Here is a 23,834-nt window from a genome sequence, read left to right as displayed (position 1 = left end):
GTAATGTGGGTTTCTTAACCCTAAATTAAAAGGATTTAAGTTATAATAACAGAAATGTGCTGGAATATATTTTTACATTTATATAACTGCATGTACAATATTTTTACACTTGAATAAACAATAATCAAATGCAGAGACAGTTATTTACCAATATGTTAGGAGTAGTTACATTTACACAGTCTTACAGTTACAACCGGCCCTTTCAGGGAAACCGTGATGCTGATGTGGCCCAGAGTGAAGATGAGTTTGACACCCCTGAGTTAGACCATCATTAGGCAGAGAGACCAGTTAGACCATCATCAGACAGAGAGACCAGTTAGACCAGGGGTGGGCAATTCTTTTTTCCTGATTATTCCACCTCTTTATAAAAAGCAGTACATTGTATGGTTTTGATAAGCTGTGAGTGGTAAGAGTAAATATTATGATCAGTGGTGGAATGCAACTAAGTACATTTGCTTAAGTATTGTACTTATGTACAAATTCAACATACTTTCACATACTTTACTTGAGTATTTCTATTTTATTCAACTTTGTACTTCCACTCCACTACGTCTCAGAGGGAGGTGTACTTTTTACTCCACTACATTTGTCTGGCAGCTTTAGTTATATATAATTTTTCAAACCTTTCCTAACTACCCAAACTGAACAGACTATAAAGAAGTTAAAATGAGCTCGACCTGAAACATCTGCAGCAGAAATAATGATCCAAACAAATATACATTTGTAATATCCATATATAATAGTAAAACACTGAGAGGAATCATGTTTCTGATAAATTAGTACTTTTATTACTATTGTTTGTAGTCCAATGACCTCATTTTCTGTATTTCAGTTCAGTGAACGAGTGTTCTGAAGTCAGGTTGAATGTGTGAGGTGATATGTGAAGGACAGCTGACAGGTGATCGTCAGTGAGAGAGGATCTGGATCTGGATTTGTTCAACTTCATCACGGAGAATGTTTGTTCACATATGTAGGTAGATCCAAAGAGAACCAACATCTTCTGCTCATGTTGATTTAGCAGGTTAGCTAGCAAAGCCTCAGATGTCCGTGTCCGCTCTGCATCGCCAACACATCCCAGGTTGCCAAAATGACCTGGCCCAGCTCCGGCATAAGCTCGGCATGCCGGAAGAAACACGTCGGGCAGAGTCCGGTTGCCGACTCGGCTGAGATTTGGGATGAATTACGCGCCAGAATCAGGCCAAATACAACGGACTGATTCCGGCTGCCGACACTGCTATTATTGGGATTGCAGTGACGCTGCTGCTCGCACACATCCACGAACGTACGTAAATTGAGATAAAAAACAGCAGCAGTCGCCTTCAAAATAAAAGCAATGCAGCTGTATTCCGTGCATGATGTACAAATATTTACGTTTTATTCCTAATTTCCCATTGACGTCCCGCCGTACAATGCCCAGGTCTGAGTTAGACCATCATGAGACAGAGAGACCAGTTAGATGATGATGGTCCAACTGGTCTGATAATATACTGTATATATGTTATGATATATATATATATATTATGATAACATATACAGTACATTATGATAATATATATATATATATATATTATCATAATAATATTATTATCCTATATTATTATAACATTGAATCTAATATGAACAGATGCCGTCCTTTGTGTTTTACTGATGAACACAATTTCTTTTTGTCTCATTTATAAATTATTTAACATATTTTCACTAATGATAAAACGTATTTTTAACGGCAGTAAAGATGGTTCACACACAAATAAGCTCCTCATTTAGAAATGAGGCCTCGTGGTTTTTCATTTTTCAAAAGTGGGTCAATATAAAAAAAGATATAAATGATCTGTACTGACTTTCCAGAGTGTGTTCCTATGGCGACCACGGCTCCACTGGGATGGAAGTCTGCACAGTGTCCGTGTTCCTGAGGAGAGACAGAGCTGTCAATCATCCGTCCATCATTAATCCGTCCATCATTCATCCGTCCATCAATCAATCATCTGTCCATCAATCATCCATCCATCCATCATCCGTCCATCATTCATCCATCGTCCCGTATTCATCTGTCCATCATTCATCCGTCCATCGTCCCGTATTCATCCGTCCATCATTCATCGTCCCGTATTCATCCGTCCAGCATTCATCAATCATCCATCCATCGTGCCGTATTCATCCATCATCCATCATTCATCCATCGTCCCGTATTCATCCGTCCATCATTCATCCATCCATTGTCCCGTATTCATCCATCCAGCATTCATCCGTCCATCAATCATCCATCCATCATTCATCCGTCCATCATTCATCCATCCATCGTCCCATATTCATCCGTCCATCAATCATCCATCCATCATCCCGTATTCATCCGTCCATCATTCATCCGTCCATCATTCATCCATCCACCCATCCATCGTCCAGCATTCATCCGTCCATCAATCATCCGTCCATCGTCCCACATTCATCCGTTCATCATCCCACATTCATCCGTTCATCGTCCTCTTACCTCCAGAGTGCGGCTCCATTGGAGACTGTGGTCCACGGAGCTCCAGACCAACACCAGCCGGTCCTGAGCGCACGTCAGGAACAAACCTCTGGACGGGTGAGAGGCCAAACCCCACAGCTCATCTGTGTGACCCTGAACACATCACGACACACACTGAAGACCCTGAACACATTACGACACACACTGAAGACCCTGAACACATCAGACACACACTGAAGACCCTGAACACATCACGACACGCACTGAAGACCCTGAACACATCAGAGCGGTCTCACCTGAACCTCCACCTGGAAGCCGTCATTGAAGGTTCCTCTGAGGATGAAGTTACGGGACGTCCCGACCAGAAACTCGCCCCCCTTCCCCTCAGACACGGCTCTGATGGTTCCGTACTGATCCGGCACCTGGATACAAGCAGTCATGTGACCTCAGTCAGGCTACATACGTATTTTGTAACTCCTGTTTTTAATCTTAGTCTTCTAATCATCAAGTTTTAACTTGAAATTTAGGATTTTTTACACAAATTGCAGCAAATAAAGAGCTGACAGTGTTTGTGTGTTACCGGTTTACTAGTACAGCTATCCTTATGAGGACCAACTTAAGTTTTAGACCTTCAGAGTGAGGACATTTTGGCTGGTTCTCACTTTGGGACAGACCTGTTTGAATGTTCACGTTAGAGTCAGGCTTAAGTTGTGATGGTGAAGGTTATGGTAAGGGCATGCATTATGTCAATGAGTGTCCTCACAAAGATAGAAGTACAAGGTTTAGTGTGTGTGTGACCTCGATGTCTCGATCAGCTCTCAGTTCGTGGTCCCACAGGATGATTTTTCGGTCTTTTCCTCCTCCGGTCAGCAGAGTGCCGCTCCTCATCTCACACACACAGAACACGCTGCCCTCATGAGCTTTCACCTGACGACTGATCTGAAACGCTGCACGCGCACGCACGCACACGCACACACACACACACACACACACAGATGAACTGAAGTCTTTATAAAGAGTGTGTGATGATTCAGAAACTAAAAGCTCATCTAAATATTTAGTCCACATGTTTCAGGACTCTGCTGAATGATTCTCTGTTTGAGTTGCAGTTCCAGCTCCAACCAGCAGGAAGCAGCAGATACACACAAAACACTTCCTGTTTATTCAGGTTTCTTTCTCTTCCTGTTTGAACAAACCTGCTGCTGAAGACTTTAAGACATTTTTCTTTTGCTCCATTTGATACGGAGTCTGTTTCCTACTTTAACTCTTTAATGTCTAACTGTGTGTAACATGAACTTTAACATGTTTGGTCTGAATCTCTTCTGTTATTGAAGCTTTCAGCAGTCAACGTTTAATTCTTTGCATGGCTGCTCTTCAAACCAGTTTAACAACTCTAAAACCATTACTGAAACTGGGAGTGTTGAATTGAGTTTATATCTGAGACAAAGTCAACAGGAGTCTGTCTGATATCTTTAGTTAATGAAACACGTTCTAGTGTAAATATCAAATGTTTCTTACCTGAGATGGAACAATTTTAAAAAGTGTTAAAATCTTCCAGTAAAGTGTCTAAATGTACACTAAAGGTAAATAATAAAAGTTATATAACGTCCCATGTTCATGTGATTTCTGATAAATACTGTTTATATTGATTAATTCACTGTGATACTATTATCTATATGTGGTGTCTCTGACCAATCACAGCTCTTGTTTTCTAGACGTGGTTGTTTTGTTCTTTTGCTTTTTGTTCCCTGTTCTTACTTTGAATTGCATGTTTTTTACATTGTGTTGTAGTATTTTGCACAGACCCGAGGAAGACTAGTTTCTAACTTGGTAGTACTAATGAGGATTCCAGTTAAATAAAGTTAAATAAATACTCACCTCTGGGTCCCTTCCCAGTGGGGGTCTCAGCAGAGCTCCTGGTCCAGACCAGCAGGACCCCTCCAGAGTCTCCGGTCAGGATATCTCCAGTACTAAGGAACGCCAGACACTGAACGAACTTCGGCTTCTCGTATTTCTTAAAACAGGACAGGAAACAGGGTTAGAGTTAGACCTGGACTAAAGACTGGGAATAGAGAGTTAACCCAGGACTACAGAGTTAGACCAGGATTACAGACTGGGCCTACAGAGTTAAACCAGAACTACAGACCCAGACAAAAGAGTAAGACCAGGACTACAGCCCAGTACTAGAGGGAGACCAGGACTACAGACTTAGAATACAGAGTAAAACCAGGACTAGAGACATGAATGAACTCGCCAGTATGTATTTTTTCTGTAAGATGAAGTTTCTTAGTCATTCAGGTCAGAGTCAACAACAGCTTTACCGTCCTTCCAGATATCAATAAATCAAAGTGATCAATAAAGGGGCGGATCCATCACAATCAATATGATGAGGTCCTAACCCAATGAACATAATAAAGATAACGTCTGATCCAGCTGCTGAGCTTTCATTTTTGATCTTTAATTATATTGGGGCGATTGTGGCTGGGTCATCCTTCAATCAGAAGATCGGTGGTTCGATCCCCAGCTATTAGTCCTTGTTGATGTGTCCTTGGGCAAGACACTTAAGCCCAAATGCTCCCGAAGGCTTTTCAATCGGTGAATGAATGTGTGTGAATGAACATGTTAAAGTATACCATATATATATATATATATATATATATATATATATATATATATATATATATATATATATATATATATATATATATATATATATATATATATATATATATATATATATATATATATATATATATATATATATATATATATATATATATACACACACACACACACACACACAGGTGCTGGTCATATAATTAGAATATCATCAAAAAGTTGATTTATTTCACTAATTCCATTCAAAAAGTGAAACTTGTCTATTATATTCATTCATTACACAGACTGATATATTTCAAATGTTTATTTCTTTTAATTTTGATGATTACAACTGACAACTAAGGAAAATCCCAAATTCAGTATCTCAGAAAATTAGAATATTACATGTCCTCACCCCAAAGATTCCCTGTTTACGAGCCAGCAAGTTCCCAGACCACGTCCAGAAGAAAATGTGGGACTTGCCACAGGTGACGATGGTGTTCGGGTCTGTAGGGTGGAACTCCACGGCCAGGACCACCTCATTAGTGGTCTGAAACACACCAGTTAAAACAGAAACAGACCTGTCAGAGACCTGTCGGAGACCAGTCAGAGACCAGTCAGAGACCAGTCAGAGACCACTCAAGAGACCTGTCAAGAGACCTGTCAGAGACCTGTCAAGAGACCTGTCAGAGACCTGTCAGAGACCTGTCAGAACCAGCTCAGGGGAAGAAAAACGAATATGTTTTACAGCGAACTGTGTTACAATGCAGGAAAATATGTATATATATGTATACATAAAAAACACAAATAATATCATATAACATGACACAGTATGCAGTAATAAAAGAGTGAGGGTTCACCTTGATCTCAGCAATCTTGGACTTCTTCTGCCAATCCCAAACTGTCAACATGTGGTCGTTACAGTCATCAATAACACTCAGGTGCTGACCAGAGTCCTGACAGAGAGATGGAGGTGGACATTTAAATGTGAATGTTTGTGATGAACAGAACAATAAAGATATGATGGGTTAAATGTGAATGAATGTTTGTGATGAACAGAACAATAAAGATATGATGGGTTAAATGTGAATGAATGTTTGTGATGAACAGAACAATAAAGACCTGGGCCCCGTTCCTCGTACGTGGCTAACTGAGTTAGCCGGATACTTTTCAGGATAAGATTACATAGATCAGGCTTTTCGGTTCCACGAAGCAAGTTTGGCAAAATCACCATGCCAACACATCCATAAGCTTGAACCTGCTCCAGCGCAGGCTAACTGAAGGTAGCTGGATAAGCTGCCAGTCCCCCGGAAAACATGGCAGCTCCTGTCATATACGGTAGTCTAATGCGCTTGCGCATATACTGGGGGTTATACGGGAGTTCCGTAAATGCATGTAAAGTGAGACACACGGTGATCCATTAAAAGCAGCTGAGCAAACTAAGAAGCCTCTATTGTATTAATGTACAGCTCCCTTCCTCAGAGATCCACTGATGAAGGAGGATATTAGTTAGATTAGCGTTTTGGAGAGAGTTCTTCCACATCGCCAAGATCCGTTATCACATCATGATGACTTCCTATACGAGCGCTATCCATTCTGCCCACAAGGAATCATTTATTTACAGACCTTCTGGAGCATACATTGAACACCACACGCTGCAGCCGAGCATTGATGTCTCACACACTGGATGCAGCCTTGAGCTGTTCTGCGAGTGGTACATTGTTGTACAGTGTCGGCGATGCGGAGAACATCGGGAAAGCCGCTGCATGCCGTGCTGTTGGTAAAGTTTATTTGGCGCTTAATAAACTTATGGATGTGTTCATTACATCACCATGGCACATATTGTACTGACTCACCATTCTGAGTAATGTGTGTGTGCTTAGTGTTTACTTGCTCCCATGTCCTCTTGATGGCTGCGTTGCATACATGAGGGTTAAAGCACTCATAATGATATGACAGTGTTATTAGTACACCAGCATATCATTACTGTAGAACATGATGAAGGTGGACTCATGATAAGAACAGAGAGAATCACACACTATTTATCTTCACTGCTTCAGTTGATTGAATGTCTGATGATGAATAACACACACACACACACACTGATCCGCCCACACACAGATTCACACACACATATTCAAACTGCTAGTTCTATATGGTAATCTACACATACATGTATATACACATATATAGTACATGATACATGAGGGCATACAGTACATATATCCTCATATTAATGAGTATCAGTTAGATGCTCTTTGGGCTTGTTTTTATTACTTATTCTGAAAGAGTTGAGATCATTATTGTCGCTATAGATCTCATTGGATGATGCATTCATTAAGTCTACTGCCAGCAGGCACATTTAAAGACATATCATCTGATTGATTGGGGTGATGAGGCATTAAAATGAGCCGATACATTTACAACACTTACGCATTTAACTTGTCTGTGATATTTTGCCGTGCTTCTTGTCTAGCCCTCGCAGCGGTGGAGGTGTTAGATTTTGCCGTGATTATGGTCTTGAATTCCTCATATGCGTTCATGATCATCTCCTGCTCGTCAGCGGAGTAAAAAGAGGCTCTTTCTTTGACTTTATTTAACATTGTACTGTTAGAAAATCATGGTTTCGGTGATCGACGCTTCCCCCTTTTGAAGTAGGACGGGCACGCGCAATTATCCTGATCCTAATCGTCTGGTTCGAATTAACGAGACTGTTTGAGAGGATCAGCCTTGGAGAAACCCAGATAGCCTGACTTCAATCATCGGGTTAATTTCAGCTGCTAATAGGACATTTGATCGACTTAATTGAACCACGTACGAGGAACGGGGCCCTGATGGGTTAAATGTGAATGTTTGTGACGAACAGAACAAAGATCTTATGGGTTAAATGTGAATGAATGTTTGTGATGAACAGAACAACAAAGATCTGACACTCACAGCTTTGGAGAAAGCCAGAGAGCCGACGCCTCGTTCGAAGGTTCCCAACCCGACGACCTGCAGAGTGGAGAGACTGACGCTGTCCCAGATACGAACGTGAGGCTGCAGAGCCTGAACACACACGAGAGTCAACATCTCTTTAGTTTTAGTCGCATTTTTAATAAGATATAAAATTGTGTTTGTCCTCACCCGTCCATCTTTGTCCACTCCTGCAATCTGTCCGGTAGCAATCCGGATCTTATCAGGATGGATGGCGAGACTGAGGAAGAGAGACGTGATGTCACCAACCACAGACCAGCCAATACGATTCACACACACACACACACACGCACACGCACACGCGCACGCGCACACACACACACACACACACACACACACACACACACACACACACACACACACACACACACACACACACACACACACACACACACACACACACACACACACACACACACACACACACACACACACACACACACACACACACACACACACACACACACACACACACACACACACACACACACACACTTTTTCTCACCACTTCACACAGTCAGTGTGTCCGAGGTAATGTCTCTGAGTTCGTTCTTCGTAGTTAAACAGAACAACGACAGACGCAATGAAGTAAACGATTTCTCCGGTTGGAAGGAGGTAAATGTTTGCTCTGCAGTCTCTGCCGCGGTAACCATACCTGCAGGAAGTCAAGGAAGCACCTGGAAAGCACCTGGAGATCTAGAGAAGCTCTACAAAAGATCTAATGAAGCTCACTAAAAATCTATTGAGCTCTACAAAAGATCTACTGAAGCTTCACTAAAGATCGACTGAAGCTTTACTAAGAATATACTGAAGCTTTACTAAAGAGCTACTAAAGCTTTACTGAAGAGCTACTGAAGCTTAGTAAAGATCTACTGAAGCTTTACTCAAGACCTATTGAAGCTTTACTCAAGACCTAATGAAGCTTTACTTAAGATCTACTTAAGATCTACTGAAGCTTTACTAAAGCTTTACTTAAGATCTACTGAAGCTTAGTAAATATCTACTAAAGTTTTACTTAAGATCTACTGAAGCTTAGTAAATATTTCCTGAAGGTCACTAAAGATCTACTGATGATCTACTGAAGGTTTATTGAAAATCTAAAGAAGCTTTACTAAAGCTCTACTGATGATCTACTGAAGGTTTATTTAAAATTAAGTTATGATCAACTAAAGATCTGCTGGAGATTTACTATTTGATCGACTGAAGGTTTATAAATATCTACTAATGATCTACTGAAGGTTTACTCAAGATCAACTAAGGATTTTAAACTTCACATACAAACTTATAATAATATTAGTGCTGGGCAAGTTAACGCATTATTATCGCGTTAACGCATTCATTAATTAACACCGACAATTATTTTATAGCTCGTTAACGCATTTTTAAATTTTTTAAATTTTGAAAGTCCGTTGCTCACTGGCAGCGGTGGAGGAATGGAGACTACTGGACATCGCTGCGGTAAAGTCAGCAGACACTCAGATCTCCGTGGTCAAGCTGCAGCTCGCCTAGTGTTCAATCGCTCAAAGTTCTCCCACACAACTTCCCTTCTCCGTTCTTTACACTGGCTCCCTGTAAGAGCTCGCATCCAGTTTAAGACTCTGGTGCTAGCCTACAGGGCAGTGAAAGGAACAGCTCCTTCCCATCTCCAGGCCATGGTCAAGCCCTACCCCCCCGCCCGACCACTTCGCTCTGCTGCCTCGGGGCCATTGGTTGCCCCGTCGCTCAGAGGTCCCTGCGGCCGATTGACCCGGTCGCGGCTGTTTCCTGTCCTGGCCCCACAGTGGTGGAATGAACTCCCCACTGACGTCAGGACTGCAGAGTCGCTGCCCATCTTTCATCAGGCTGAAGACTCACCTCTTCAAAAAGGCCTACCCTGAGCCTTCCACTTAGCATTTACTTAGCATCTATTGTATTCATACTAGCTTATTGCACTTATTAGTTTGTGGCACTTATTGCATTCGTTTGTTTCTGCACTGTACGTTGGCTCTGGTTTATGATCTTAGATGCTTGTTTGAGGAGGGGAGATGCACTTCTGACTTCTGGTGACTAGTAGTTCTCTCGAAAACTGATGTTGAATACACTTATTGTAAGTCGCTTTGGATAAAAGCGTCTGCTAAATGACTGTAATGTAATGTAATGTAACTCAGCAGACACTTACACTTTAGTGCACCTATATGCTGAAATTCACGGTAAACGCATTCAAACGGCACGGATCGGGAGCGAGCGAAGGACTTTGACAGTTAGCGGAAAGTTTAACGTGAGACAACATCCGGTTTCTTCAGACGAACATCCGGTTTTCAGAATAAGATGCCAACAAAGTTTGAATTATATTCACATTAAGTATAAAACATGCTACCTGCATCTCGTGAGTAAAAGGGAAAATACACCTAAATTGTGCGTAAAGTGTCTTTGTTCTTTGATCGCTGGGTCACCATCATCACCTCTGAGTTACAGCATTATTATATTGATGAACAGTAGAGCTGCATTCACATGCTCTGACTGTCATGAAGACACAACACACACATGTAGATGAAACGTGCTGAAACATGTTATTCATGTTGCACAGCAGTGGAACGTTTCACACACAGTCACACACTGAGCACAGATAGTGAAGAGATAGAACTGCTACTGTGTAAAGACAATACTGCTGTTAACAACAACCTGATGTGTTTAAAGTGTTTACAAACCAAATGTTTTGCCCTTTTGTTCATATAGCAGTACTTTTAAAATAAAAGTGCGCAATACACTACTTTTGAATTCATTATTGAACTTTGCCATAACAATGAGATTAATCGCAAAAAATCCATGCGATTAAAAATTGTAATCGTTGCCCAGCACTAAATAATATACATTTTTATTATGTTTAGTTCTATTTATGCTACTGTGTGACAACGCCTTCTGTGTGCAGAGTGAAGGATACACCCATTCCAGCTTGAGTCTTTCTGAAGGAAGTTCTGTCCGAACATCTTCATAGTTCTCCACATCTGAAGGGATGAACATGGTGATCGGTCGACCACGCATGAACATCTTAATGTGATTTCCCTCTGAAACGGCAGACAGAAACACAAAGACACGCAAACATGTTGGAGAAGAAAGATTCAATGTGGAAATAAATGTATTATAAAAAAACATAAGAATAATACTCAGTATTGAGTGAATTTACAGGCTAATTGATACCCGACTTCTGTGGCTGATAGAGATATAAGACAAATCAGCTGATATCATGGAGAGATTGTGACACAACAAGCCCAAGACTTAAAGAGATACAAAATAACTAAAAAAAACAATACGGTCACGTTCCGTCTCTCTGTGGTTGTAGTACGTCTCTAAGTTGCCATTCTGTTTCTTTGCGGCGTATTATGTCCCTGTGGCCACTCATTGTGGTTGTTTTGAATCTTTGCGGTTGTTTTTTTTTCTCTTTGTGGTCGTCTTGATATCTTTGCGGTTGTTTTTTTCTCTCTTTGTGGTCGCCTTGATATCTTTGTGGTTGTTTTGTGTTTCTCTGTGGTCGTCTTGATATCTTTGTGGTTGTTTTGTGTCTCTTTGTGGTTGTTTTGTGTTTCTCTGTGGTCGTCTTGATATCTTTGTGGTTGTTTTTTGTTTCTCTGTGGTCGTCTTGATATCTTTGTGGTTGTTTTTTGTCTCTTTGTGGTTGTTTTGTGTTTCTCTGTGGTCGTCTTGATATCTTTGTGGTTGTTTTTTGTCTCTTTGTGGTTGTTTTGTGTTTCTCTGTGGTCGTCTTGATATCTTTGTGGTTGTTTTTTGTCTCTTTGTGGTTGTTTTGTGTTTCTCTGTGGTCGTCTTGATATCTTTGTGGTTGTTTTTTGTCTCTTTGTGGTCGTCTTGATATCTTTGTGGTTGTATTTTGTCTCTTTGTGGTTGTTTTGTGTGTCTCTGTGGTCGTCTTGATATCTTTGTGGTTGTTTTGTGTTTCTCTGTGGTCATCTTGATATCTTTGTGGTTGTTTTGTGTTTCTCTGTGGTCGTCTTGATATCTTTGTGGTTGTTTTTTTTCTCTGTGGTTGCTTTGTAAACAGTATTTAAAGGATTAATGTTATTGGTTAGCATAAGATCAATACTAACAATTCTGTGTCATTAAAAAAATGTTTGTGAACAGTCTTCTCAAACAGGGGCTCTGTACACAAGATCAATATTTTACTGATCAGACCACTGATGACAGATTTATATTTTTATATATCGAAAGAAATATGTTACAGCATTCAAACAAAACATGGAGCAAATCAAACATCAGTCAGACAGACAGGTGAGAGACAGGTGAAGCAGGTCAAGGACAGGTGAGAGACAGGTGAAGCAGGTCAAGGACAGGTGAGAGACAGGTGAAGCAGGTCAAGGACAGGTGAGAGACAGGTGAAGCAGGTCAAGGACAGGTGAGAGACAGGTGAAGCACGTCAAGGACAGGTGAGAGACAGGTGAAGCAGGTCAAGGACAGGTGAGGACAAAAGTCCTGTGTTTGTTTGAACCCTCCACACTCTAATGAGGACATGGTATGTTGGTTCACACAAGTATTTGATGCATTGAGAGTGAGAACGGGTCAGAAACCCTAACGGCAGAAACAGGAAGCACTTATTCAGCTGCTGTTAGTGTGTGAGCGTGTTAGCGTGTTAGCTTGCTCTGATGACTCCTCAGGACTTACCAGCTTGGCTGTTTTTCTCGCGTGTCGACATTTTGGCTGGTTTGAGACAAAGACATTGTCACTCAACAACAACACAAACAACAATATAAATAACACAAACAACACAACAAGAACACAAACAAGAGGAGGAGCCATGACGCTGATCAACCGTTTCATTTAACGCACGTTCATGTGTTCGTTTCAAACATTGTCACAACTAATGAACTGTAAAATCTCCAGTGTGGTCATTGTTCTGTACGTCTATAGAGGTAAATTTATTATTATTTATTATTGAGTATAAACAAGCTGTTCAAAATGTGATGCAGAGAGAAGAATAGTAGTAATTATTATTTTGTATTATTCTGAATAACAATTAGAGTGAAAAGAGTAAAAACATTAATGTATAAATGATATACAACCGTAGTATTGACAAGTTCTTTCATTGGTGCATCAAATTTATTATCAGGAGACAAACGGGTAAAGAGGCTAAGTAAGGTAAGTATTGATGCAGAACCAAACAGATACGAGTATCAATAAGAGTAAAAGTATTGATCCAGAACCAAACAGATACGAGTATCATTAAGAGTAGAAGTATTGATTAAACTCTTAAGATCCTGACAGGAAACTTTATGAAATTCAAAAGCAGCTTACATCATCTTCATGTGTGTCATCGTTTTAAAGGTGTGAACCATGTTTTCATGTTTTCAGTGATCTGACCAGTCAGTAGCAGCAGGTTACCATGGTGATTTACCCCGTTACCATGGTGAGCCATTTCCTCAATACCAAATAATCTAAACTGGTCTCACTTCGGTCACCATGACGACGTTGACAACATAGTGTCCTCTGAGAGTCTCGACAGGACAGACAGACTGAAATATTCTAAAGTGTCTCAGAGGCTGATCATTACACATAATGATGATGATGAATAATGTATTAACATTAATATGCATTTACCTTGACTGATCACCGGATCTTTGTGTCTGAAACGAGAAGAATCAAACATCTCACTTTGTGTTTGTGATTCAGGATTAAAGATTTACTTATAAACAGTAAAACTATTTCATACTGGTGCACCGAAACACACAAATAGATTCAAAAAGCAGATATAAGACGATAACAAAGAATAGTATTTTATTGACTTTATGTGATTTAGATAAACATAGTGTGGTGATGACGCCTTCTCATATCTGCAGGTATTAATTTAAATGAAGTATAAAACTAAAGATACTCATTATTTCATAGTGTTTCAGTAAATGTTTTATTTACACTATTTATTTCTTGTTAATAAAATATACAGTGTGTTCTTTTAGTGTTCATCACAGAACATTTATTATAATATATTATTATTATTTATGTATTTATTGATCTAGCGGGAGTCTATTTTATTGTCATCCAATCAATCAACACTTCTGCCGTCTACATGTTGTGAACTTATTGATCAAATAAATTAACAATCAATACAAAACAATTTCTGATCAATAACGTTCAGTCTGATGAACTGAATGATCGAGTAACAATTACACACTGATGATAATACAATAACACACAAAGCCTGTGTTAGCATTTTTATATCGCAGGTATACACAAAATACATAGATGTGTACACAGTAGTGCTGGGTGGTACGACCAAAAATGTGTTTGACGATATTTTTAAAGATTCTGCCGGTTTCACGGTATATCACGGTATTGTTTTTCTATATGTTTATAGAGGCTCACTCACTGTCAGGAGTACATAGAATATAAAACATGTTAATGTCTTCATGTATGAAGGCTTTGCTTACTATAGGGGGTGCTCGTTTGTTCCTCTAATGTTGGGATAGCAGTCTGGCTGAAGTATTGCGGCCCCGGTCAGACGTACCTTGAATCCAGTGCAAGGACCTGGTCCCACTGGTCCCAATCATTGCTCTGAGTCTTTCTCGACTGTCTGTAGTGGGACCAGGTCCTTGCAGAGCTGGATCCTTATTGTGTTCGTAATGTCGCTCCACCGCTTGCTTTTCTTGTCATATGCAGCCTCGAGCTAATGCCTCTTCAAGCGATGTCTGACCCTTTAGCTTCACTGTTTCACTCGCGCTAATCTTACTGGTTGACGGCCGTCATCACACTCTTGGTATTCCAACTCATGTTTTCTGCTGAGGTGATGGAGTAAGTTGCTCGTGTTACCACCTGCGGCAACAACAGTGGCTCGATAAACTTTGTAATATATAGTCTTTTGGTCTACGTCGGATTTTCAAACACTTCCAAACAGCAGAGCCAGCTCGTCTCTTGGGCACAGACTTTACATTACATTACAGTCATTTAGCAGACGCTTTTATCCAAAGCGACTTACAATTCAGATTCTATCACATTTCTACACCGTAGGCACAGCTACGGGAGCAATTTTGGGGTTAAGTGTCTTGCTCAAGGACACATCGACATGCGACTAGCAGAGCCGGAGCCGGGGATTGAACCGCCGACCCTCTGATTGAAAGACGGCCCTGCTATCCACTTAGCCACAGTCGCCACAGACTCTATCGGTGCATCTCCGGTCTGTCTTTGTTCCTCCTGCATCGCTCTGTTCTGTTCTTTAATGTAACGTTACCGTAGCGACGGAGCCTCTCCCAGCTGTTAGCAGACTGTTGTGCTAGCTAGCTTTACCCAGCATGCCTTTCTGCGGTGTAATTTTATAAATGTACAATTATTAGTGTTACAAATTGTTTGCGTGTCACAAACTGTTGTGTCGTGGTGTTTTGTTGTTACAGAGCGTTAGCTGTAGGTTATTAGTTGTTATAAAGTTATAACCATGACTAGGGTTCCCTCTCAACACACTTAAGACAACTAGCTCCCACCGTAGCGCTCATAGCGGCCAACAATATATTCTGCTGCCTGTTGAAGAGCGACAGCAGTTGTTTATGTGCACCGGTATGACGGTGTGTGAAAAATTAATATCATACGGGAAATTAAAACCGGTATACCGCCCAGCACTAGTACACAGTATGTATTTGTATACAGCATGTGTATACAGTATGTGTGTATAAAGTATGTATGCGTGTATACAGTATATATGCATATACAATATGTATATGTGTACAGTATATGCGTGTACAGTAGACATGTTTGTATAAAATATACATGTCTGTATACAGTAGATGTGTGTAAACAGTACATATAAATATATTTGTACACAGTATTCAGAGGTACCTGTCAGAGTTCTTGACCACCTTGGCGAGCAGTCTGGAGGTGGAAGCAGCTTTCACCAGTTTGTTCCTGTTTTCCTCTGAACTGTCCCAGGTGCTGCTCTGAGAACGCTCCATACCTGAGGACCGCTTTACACTGGGGCCTCTGATCTCTCACACACACACACACACGCACACACACGCACACACACACACACCAGGAGGAGGAAGTCATTGAGTTTCATCTTAATTTATCTTCATGTATTTCATCTCTGATTAATTGGTTTGTATTTGAAGCATGTTGTGATAATAATAATAATGAAATAATCAAACAGTCATTCAGCACCAAGCTGCTTGGTGCTGAATGACCAGTAGAGCTGATGGTCAGAGACAGAAACAGTAGTTCTGATGACTTGAACCATCTTATCTGGGTCCAGTTTATGTGTGGTCTTTATAAATCTGGTACTTTTACAAATACTGTTACTTATTCAAGGTAAGATTCTAGTTGAATTATTATTGTTATATTCCAACAGAACAAATCCTGCTTTCAATCATGAAGGTCATTTTATAATTGCATATTTATTTTGCTGAAAATTAATTCATTTTTAGAGTTTTGCATGAACTAAATATAAAAGAGCCATCTTTGGTTTTCTAAATAACATTGAATTTAATTCATGACCAGTAGCTGGTCATCAGAGGCCACATGAACCAGAGCCAGGTGAGAAGGTGGTCATCCCATGATGTCACATCTACTGTTTTATATCTATGTTTATGTTGTTCTTCATCTTTAACCACCACTCAAATCTAAATGATCTTCAAAATCTTCCTCCAGAGACACAAAGTACACAACCCAGGAGGAGGTTAGTGAGCTGGGATACATCAGTAACTCAAGCCCCAGGCTGCAGGAGGCCTGCTGGAGGAGGAGCAAGAGGAAGAAGAGAAGGAGGAAGAAGAGAAGGAGGTCCTCAGGTGAAGCTGGGAGCAGAACAGGTTAGTGCTTTTGATAAAAGGCAGCCCAGCCAAAGAGTTATGAGCAGCCAGGGAGAACAAGGAGTCAGGAGGACCCAGGACCTCCAGCAGAAGATTCAGGAGGAGAAGCTAGAAGAAGGAAATGTTAGTAATTTAAACACACAGCCCAGCCTGAGCTTTCTACCAGAAACATATACAAAGAGTATAGAGGGTCTCCAGGAGGGTCCAGGATCTCCAGGAGGCCTCAGAAGATTCCAAGAGACCTCAGAAGACTTCAGGAGGCATCAGAAGACTCCAGGAGGCCTCAGAAGACTTCAGGATCTCCAGGAGGCCTCAGAAGACTCTAGGAGGCCTCTGGAAACTTCAGGATCTCCAGGAGGCCTCAGAAGACTTCAGGAAGCTTGTGGAGACTTCCGGAAGCCTCTGGAGACTTCCGGAGACTTCTGGAGACTCCAGGAGGATAACGGAGGCTAAGTATTCAGCCAATCAGGTACACCTGAACATGAGCTGGTCAGGTGGGACTGTGGGTCCTCAGGGGCGGGGTTAAGAGGGGCGGGGTTATGAGATCTCAGAGCAGCATCAGCAGGAAGTGAGGTCAGTTACAGCCGACAGATAACAAAGTGGAACCTTTTGGGAGGAACGTGGCCTTTATTGCTGTCAGCAGACTGGGCTGGTCTCTGCTGCTGAAGGGTCGGGGGCGTCTGGGGAGGGTGGGGGGAGGAGGGAGAGGGGGACAGGTCCTTTGGGTGAGGAGGCTCCTCACGTTCCTGGATCTCCTCCATCTGAGACCGCTGGCTGCTGACCTCCTTTTTCCTGTCCGCTCCACTGTGGACAAGACCAGGACCATGAGAGTCCACAAACTACTGGTTATACTGGTTTCTATTGTGTTTCAATTCAATTTATTTTGTATAGAGAGAGAAGAGAGAGGAGCTCAATGTATCCTAGGAAGTCCCCCGGGAGTCTAGGCCTATAGCAGCTTATCTAGGGGCTGGTCCAAGGCAAACCTGAGCCAGCCCTAACTATAAACCTGAGCCAGCCCTAACTATGAACCTGAACCAGCCCCAATTATAAACCTGAACCAGCCCTCACTATAAACCTGAACCAGCTCTAACTATAAACCTGAGCCAGCCCTAACTATAAACCTGAGCCAGCCCTAACTATAAACCTGAGCCAGCCCTAACTATAAACCTGAGCCAGCCCTAACTATAAACCTGAGCCAGCCCTAACTATAAACCTGAGCCAGCCCTAACTATAAACCTGAACCAGCCCTAACTATAAACCTGAACCAGCCCCAACTATAAACCTGAACCAGCCCCAACTATAAACCTGAACCAGCCCTAACTATAAACCTGAGCCAGCCCTAACTATAAACCTGAGCCAGCCCTAACTATAAACCTGAACCAGCCCTCACTATAAACCTGAGCCAGCCCTAACTATAAACCTGAGCCAGCCCTAACTATAAACCTGAGCCAGCCCTAACTATAAACCTGAGCCAGCCCTAACTATAAACCTGAACCAGCCCTAACTATAAACCTGAGCCAGCCCTAACTATAAACCTGAACCAGCCCTAACTATAAACCTGAACCAGCCCTAACTATAAACCTGAACCAGCCCCAACTATAAACCTGAACCAGCCCCAACTATAAACCTGAACCAGCCCTAACTATAAACCTGAACCAGCCCTAACTATAAACCTGAACCAGTCCCAACTACAAACCTGAACCAGTCCCAACTATAAACCTGAACCAGCCCTAACTATAAGAGTTATCAAAGAGGAAAGTCTTAAGCCTACTCTTAAATGTGGTGAGTGTGTCTGCCCCCCATACTGAAATGGGAAGCTAGTTCCACAGAAGAGGAGCTTGATAACTGAAGGCTCTGGTTCCTGTTCTACTTTTTAAGACTCTAGGAACCACAAGTAACCCTGAATTTAGGGAGCACAGCTCTCTAGTAGGGTAGTATGGTTCTATAAGCTCTTTAAGATATGATGGTGTCTGACCAATTATGGCTTTGTAGGTGAGGAGAAGGACAGGGAGCCAGTGCAGAGAAGCTAATACAGGAGTAATATGATCTCTTTCTTTTCTACTTCTTCCACTTTCTACTTTGTTCCTACTGCGTTCCACTGGTTCTACTTTGTTCCTAATGCGTTACACTGGTAATATCTAGAATCACTGGACCGTGAGAGTCCACAGCTTCTCCTAAAGCTACACTGATTCTACTGCGTTCTACTGACCTCTACTGGTTCTACTGTGTTAGGGTTTATCCCAGTAAAGACGGTTTAGTGCTGGGCGGTTTACAGTCTCATACGGTAGACCGGTTATAATTTCCCGTACGATATTAATCCTCATATACTGTGGAATTATTAACATCATTAACAACAATTCATAACCCAAAACTTTAAATCAACAATCCTAAAATAAAGTCCACTGTGGTTTAGACCTGAGCACTGGACACATGTACTCAAATAAACAGTAGACTCATTGATTATATCAATCACATCACAGATCTGGTCTGCAGACACTCTGGAGGTTGAAATGAAAGAGCTGAAAAGAAAAATCAGTGAAAGTTAACTAAACAGTTTGAACCCTGAACGCATCTAAACATTAACAGGAGGAGCAGGATGTAAATGTCCAGATCAGTTAGACCAGACTTAAACAGACTGATTGATGTGTGAATACAGCCGGTTATCATCCAGAGAACTACCAGCCAGTGTTGATGACGTTTCCATGCTACTGGTGAAGAAGGTATTTTACACGAAGACACCAACAAAAGCATCTAACTGGAGACACAACGTGATTCGACAGAGACTCGGTTGTGTTGCCTCCTGCCCACTCTACCCCCTCGCCCACCAAAGACAGCATCTACAGAAGGTGAGATCTCCTGTTGTGTACGACAGGTGCGAAGGGAAACTCCCTTCATAGTTCATAAGAGAAAACAGCTTCAGTGTGTGTGTGTGTATATGTTAGTCTGTATTTTTACCTCTTGGCGGCGGACGACATCGTCTCCTTCCTGGTGACCGAGGTGGAGTCTCTTTTTCGCCCAGATGTTCCTCCGTTAGAGATGCAGGACATTGAATAAGCTTCACGAAGAGTGGCACCGCCTGATGGGGAAGCATACTAATGTTAACACGGGTTATAATGTTATATATATATATATATGTTAAAATAAGGTGACCAGTTAGTTAGATACAACTAGAACAGAACATAAAAGAGGCTTTCCAGTTAAAAACCAGTATGTGGGTGTGTGTTAATATTTACCACGAGCTATTTACTTTTCATTTAATGTTGCATGTGTATGTTGTAGCAACTTCTGGAATCAGCAATATGAAATAAGGTTTCATCAGACTGATCAAGACAAAAACAACATTACCTTTGCCTCCATGTTTCTTGGTTGAGGAAGAAGAGATTTCAGAGGCAGCGAGGCGGCGAAGAACATCAGCGAGAGCTGCTTTCATTACCGTCAACTCATCTTCCTGCCGCTGAACACGAAGCTCCAGAGCAGAAAGACGGTCGTTGACATCTGAGACACTCGCTCCAGACATGCTGTCATCTACCGAGAGACAAAGACACTGGGTCTGAATATACAGAATAAAGTATTATTAACATGACAACAACAGGATTAACATGACAACAGGATTAAGACAGAACAGCAGGACAACAACAGGATTAAGACAGAACAGCAGGACAAAGACAGAACAACAGCAGGATTAACAGGATTAACAGGATGAACACTGAACAACAACAGGATTAAGACAGAACAACAGCAGGACAACAACAGGATTAACAGGATGAACACGGAACAACAACAGGATTAAGACAGAACAGCAGGACTAAAACAGAACAACAGCAGGATTAACAGGATGAACACTGAACAACAACAGGATTAAGACAGAACAGCAGGACAACAGCAGGATTAACACTGAACAACAACAGGATTAAGACAGAACAACAGCAGGACAACAGCAGGATTAACACTGAACAACAACAGGATTAAGACAGAACAGCAGGACAACAGGATTAACAGGATGAACACTGAACAACAACAGGATTAAGACAGAACAACAGCAGGACAACAACAGGATTAACAGGATTAAGACAGAACAACATAAGACAGAACAACAGCAGGATTAAGACAGAACAACAGCAGGACAACAACAAGACAACAGCAGGATTAACAGAATTAACACAGAACAGGATTAACAGGAGAACAGCAGGATTAACACAGGACAACAGGATTAATCAGAATCAGAATCAGAACCGTTTATTGCCAAGGAAGTTTGCACCTACAAGGAATTTGTCGTGGCAGGTGGTGCGTAACATTTAACAATAAACAATAACATTAAACTATCACAATCAGCACAGTGCAAGAAATAGAAACATATTAAAATTTACAATAAAATATAAAATATAGAATAAAGTGCACAACAGAACAGATAACAGGACTGTAAAACAAGTGAAGTGTCAGTGAAAAGTTAAAAGTGATGAGTGTGTTTAAATAAAGAAACAGGGATGTGCAGGGGAGAGACCAGAAGGAAATGTCCTGGGGATGACAAAGTCAGTGGGGGACCCGGGCTTTGTTAATGAGCCCGACTGCGGACGGGAAGAAACTGTTTGTGTGGCGTGAGGTCTTGGTTCTGATGGACCGCAGCCTCCTGCCAGATGGAAGGGGCACCAACAGTTCATGTCCAGGGTGAGAGGGGTCGGCTACAATCTTTCGTGCTCGCTTCAGGGTCCTTGAAGCGAACAAGTCCTGGAGGGACGGCAGATTGCAGCCAATCACCCTCTCAGCAGAGCGAATGATGCGCTGCAGTCTGCCCTTGTCCTTGGCAGTGGCTGCAGCGTACCAGACCGTGATGGAGGAGCAGAGGATGGACTCAATGATGGCTGTGTAGAAATGCACCATCATTGTCTTTGGCAATTTCTTCAGCTGCCTCAGGAAGTACATCCTCACAGGACAACAACAGGATTAACACAGAACAACAGCAGGAATAACACATGACAACAGGATTAACAGCATGAACACAGAACAACAGCGGGATTAACACAGAACAACAGCAGGATTAACAGGATGAACACAGAACAACAGCAGGATTAACACAGAACAACAGCAGGACAACAGCAGGATTAACAGGATGAACACAGAACAACAGCAGGATTAACACAGAACAACAGCAGGATTAACAGCAGGACAACAGCAGGATTAACAGGATGAACACAGAACAACAGCAGGAATAACACAGGACAACAGCAGGATTAACAGCAGGACAACAACAGGATTAACAGCAGGACAACAACAGGATTAACAACCGGATTAACAGCAGGACAACAGCAGGACAACAGTAGGATTAACGCAGAACAACAGCAGGACAAAAACAGGATTAAAAGCAGGACAACAGGATTAACAACCGGATTAACAGCAGGACAACAACAGAACAGGATTAGCAGCAGGACAACAACAAGACAACAGCAGGATTAACACAGAACAACAGAAAGACAACAGGATTAACACAGAACAACAGCAGTACAACAGTAGGATTAACGCAGAACAGCAGGACAAAAACAGGATTAAAAGCAGGACAACAACAGACGTCTCGAACAGATCCAGATCTATCTCTGGAGGTCTCTAACAGATCCAGATCTATATCTCTGCAGGTCTCTAACATATCCAGATCTATCTCTGCAGGTCTCTAACAGATCCAGGTCTATATCTCTGCAGGTCTCTAACATATCCAGATCTATCTCTGCAGGTCTCTAACAGATCCAGATCTATATCTCTGCAGGTCTCTAACATATCCAGATGTATCTCTGCAGGTCTCTAACAGATCCAGATCTATATCTCTGCAGGGCCCCGTTCCTCGTACGTGGTTCAACTAAGTCGATCAAATGTCCTATTAGCAGCTGAAATTAACCCGATGATTGAAGTCAGGCTATCTCGGTTTCTCCAAGGCTGATCCGCTCTCAAACAGTCTCGTTAATTTGAACCAGACGATCAGGATCAGGATAATTGCGCGTGCCCGTCCTACTTCAAAAGGGGGAAGCGTCGATCACCAAACCATGATTGATTTTCTAACAGTACAATGTTAAATAAAGTCAAAGAAAGAGCCTCTTTTTACTCCGCTGACGAGCAGGAGATGATCATGAACGCATATGAGGAATTCAAGACCATAATCACGGCAAAATCTAACACCGTCACCGCTGCGAGGGCTAGACAAGAAGCACGCAGAATATCACAGACAAGTTAAATGCGTAAGTGTTGTAAATGTATCGGCTCATTTTAATGCCTCATCACCCCAATCAATCAGATGATATGTCTTTAAATGTGCTGCTGGCAGTAGGCTTAATGAATGCATCATCCAATGAGATCTATAGCGACAATAATGATCTCAACTCTTTCACAATAAGATAAAAACAAGCACAAAGAGCTACTGTATGCCCTCATGTATCATGTACTATATATGTGTATATACATGTATGTGTAGATTACCATATAGAACTAGCAGTTTGAATATGTGTGTGTGAATCTGTGTATGGGCGGATCAGTGTGTGTGTGTTATTCATCATCAGACATTCAATCAACTGAAGCAGTGAAGATAAATAGTGTGTGATTCTCTCTATTCTTATCATGAGTCCACCTTCATCATGTTCTACAGTAATGATATGCTGTGTACTAATAACACTGTCATATCATTATGAGTGCTTTAACCCTCATGTATGCAACGCAGCCATCAAGAGGACATGGGAGCAAGTAAACACTAACACACACACATTACTCAGAATGGTGAGTCAGTACAATATGTGCCATGGTGATGTAATGAACACATCCATAAGTTTATTAAGCGCCAAATAAACTTTACCAAGAGCACGGCATGCAGCGGCTTTCCCCATGTTCTCCGCATCGCCGACACTGTACAACAATGTACCACTCGCAGAACAGCTCAAGGCTGCATCCAGTGTGTGAGACATCAATGCTCGGCTGCAGCGTGTGGTGTTCAATGTATGCTCCAGAAGCTCTGTAAATAAATGATTCCTTGTGGGCAGAATGGATAG

General features: G+C 41.7%; 1 protein-coding gene across 1 annotated transcript in view; it reads right to left on the bottom strand.

Moving 5' to 3' along the window:
• The window catches only part of eml4 (EMAP like 4), a 32,292-nt gene that overhangs the window by 6,639 nt on the left and 1,819 nt on the right, over positions 1-23,834 (bottom strand). Inside the window, exons 2-18 of the mRNA XM_076085381.1 lie at positions 20,158-20,337; positions 19,768-19,888; positions 17,419-17,616; positions 15,848-15,988; positions 13,625-13,650; positions 12,692-12,727; positions 10,959-11,082; positions 8,544-8,693; positions 8,189-8,258; positions 8,000-8,110; positions 5,923-6,018; positions 5,478-5,612; positions 4,343-4,478; positions 3,263-3,411; positions 2,761-2,886; positions 2,486-2,617; positions 1,839-1,906 (exon numbers count right to left, since the gene is read on the bottom strand). Coding sequence (XP_075941496.1) covers positions 1,839-1,906; positions 2,486-2,617; positions 2,761-2,886; positions 3,263-3,411; positions 4,343-4,478; positions 5,478-5,612; positions 5,923-6,018; positions 8,000-8,110; positions 8,189-8,258; positions 8,544-8,693; positions 10,959-11,082; positions 12,692-12,727; positions 13,625-13,650; positions 15,848-15,988; positions 17,419-17,616; positions 19,768-19,888; positions 20,158-20,337 — 1,999 coding nt within the window. The remainder of the gene's footprint in view (positions 1-1,838; positions 1,907-2,485; positions 2,618-2,760; positions 2,887-3,262; positions 3,412-4,342; positions 4,479-5,477; positions 5,613-5,922; positions 6,019-7,999; positions 8,111-8,188; positions 8,259-8,543; positions 8,694-10,958; positions 11,083-12,691; positions 12,728-13,624; positions 13,651-15,847; positions 15,989-17,418; positions 17,617-19,767; positions 19,889-20,157; positions 20,338-23,834) is intronic.

The sequence above is a fragment of the Anarhichas minor genome, unplaced genomic scaffold (assembly GCF_050575085.1).
Source record: "Anarhichas minor isolate MPS153535 unplaced genomic scaffold, ASM5057508v1 ptg000154l, whole genome shotgun sequence".
Taxonomy (NCBI): Eukaryota; Metazoa; Chordata; class Actinopteri; order Perciformes; family Anarhichadidae; genus Anarhichas; species Anarhichas minor.
This window is presented reverse-complemented; position numbering and strand designations above follow the sequence as displayed.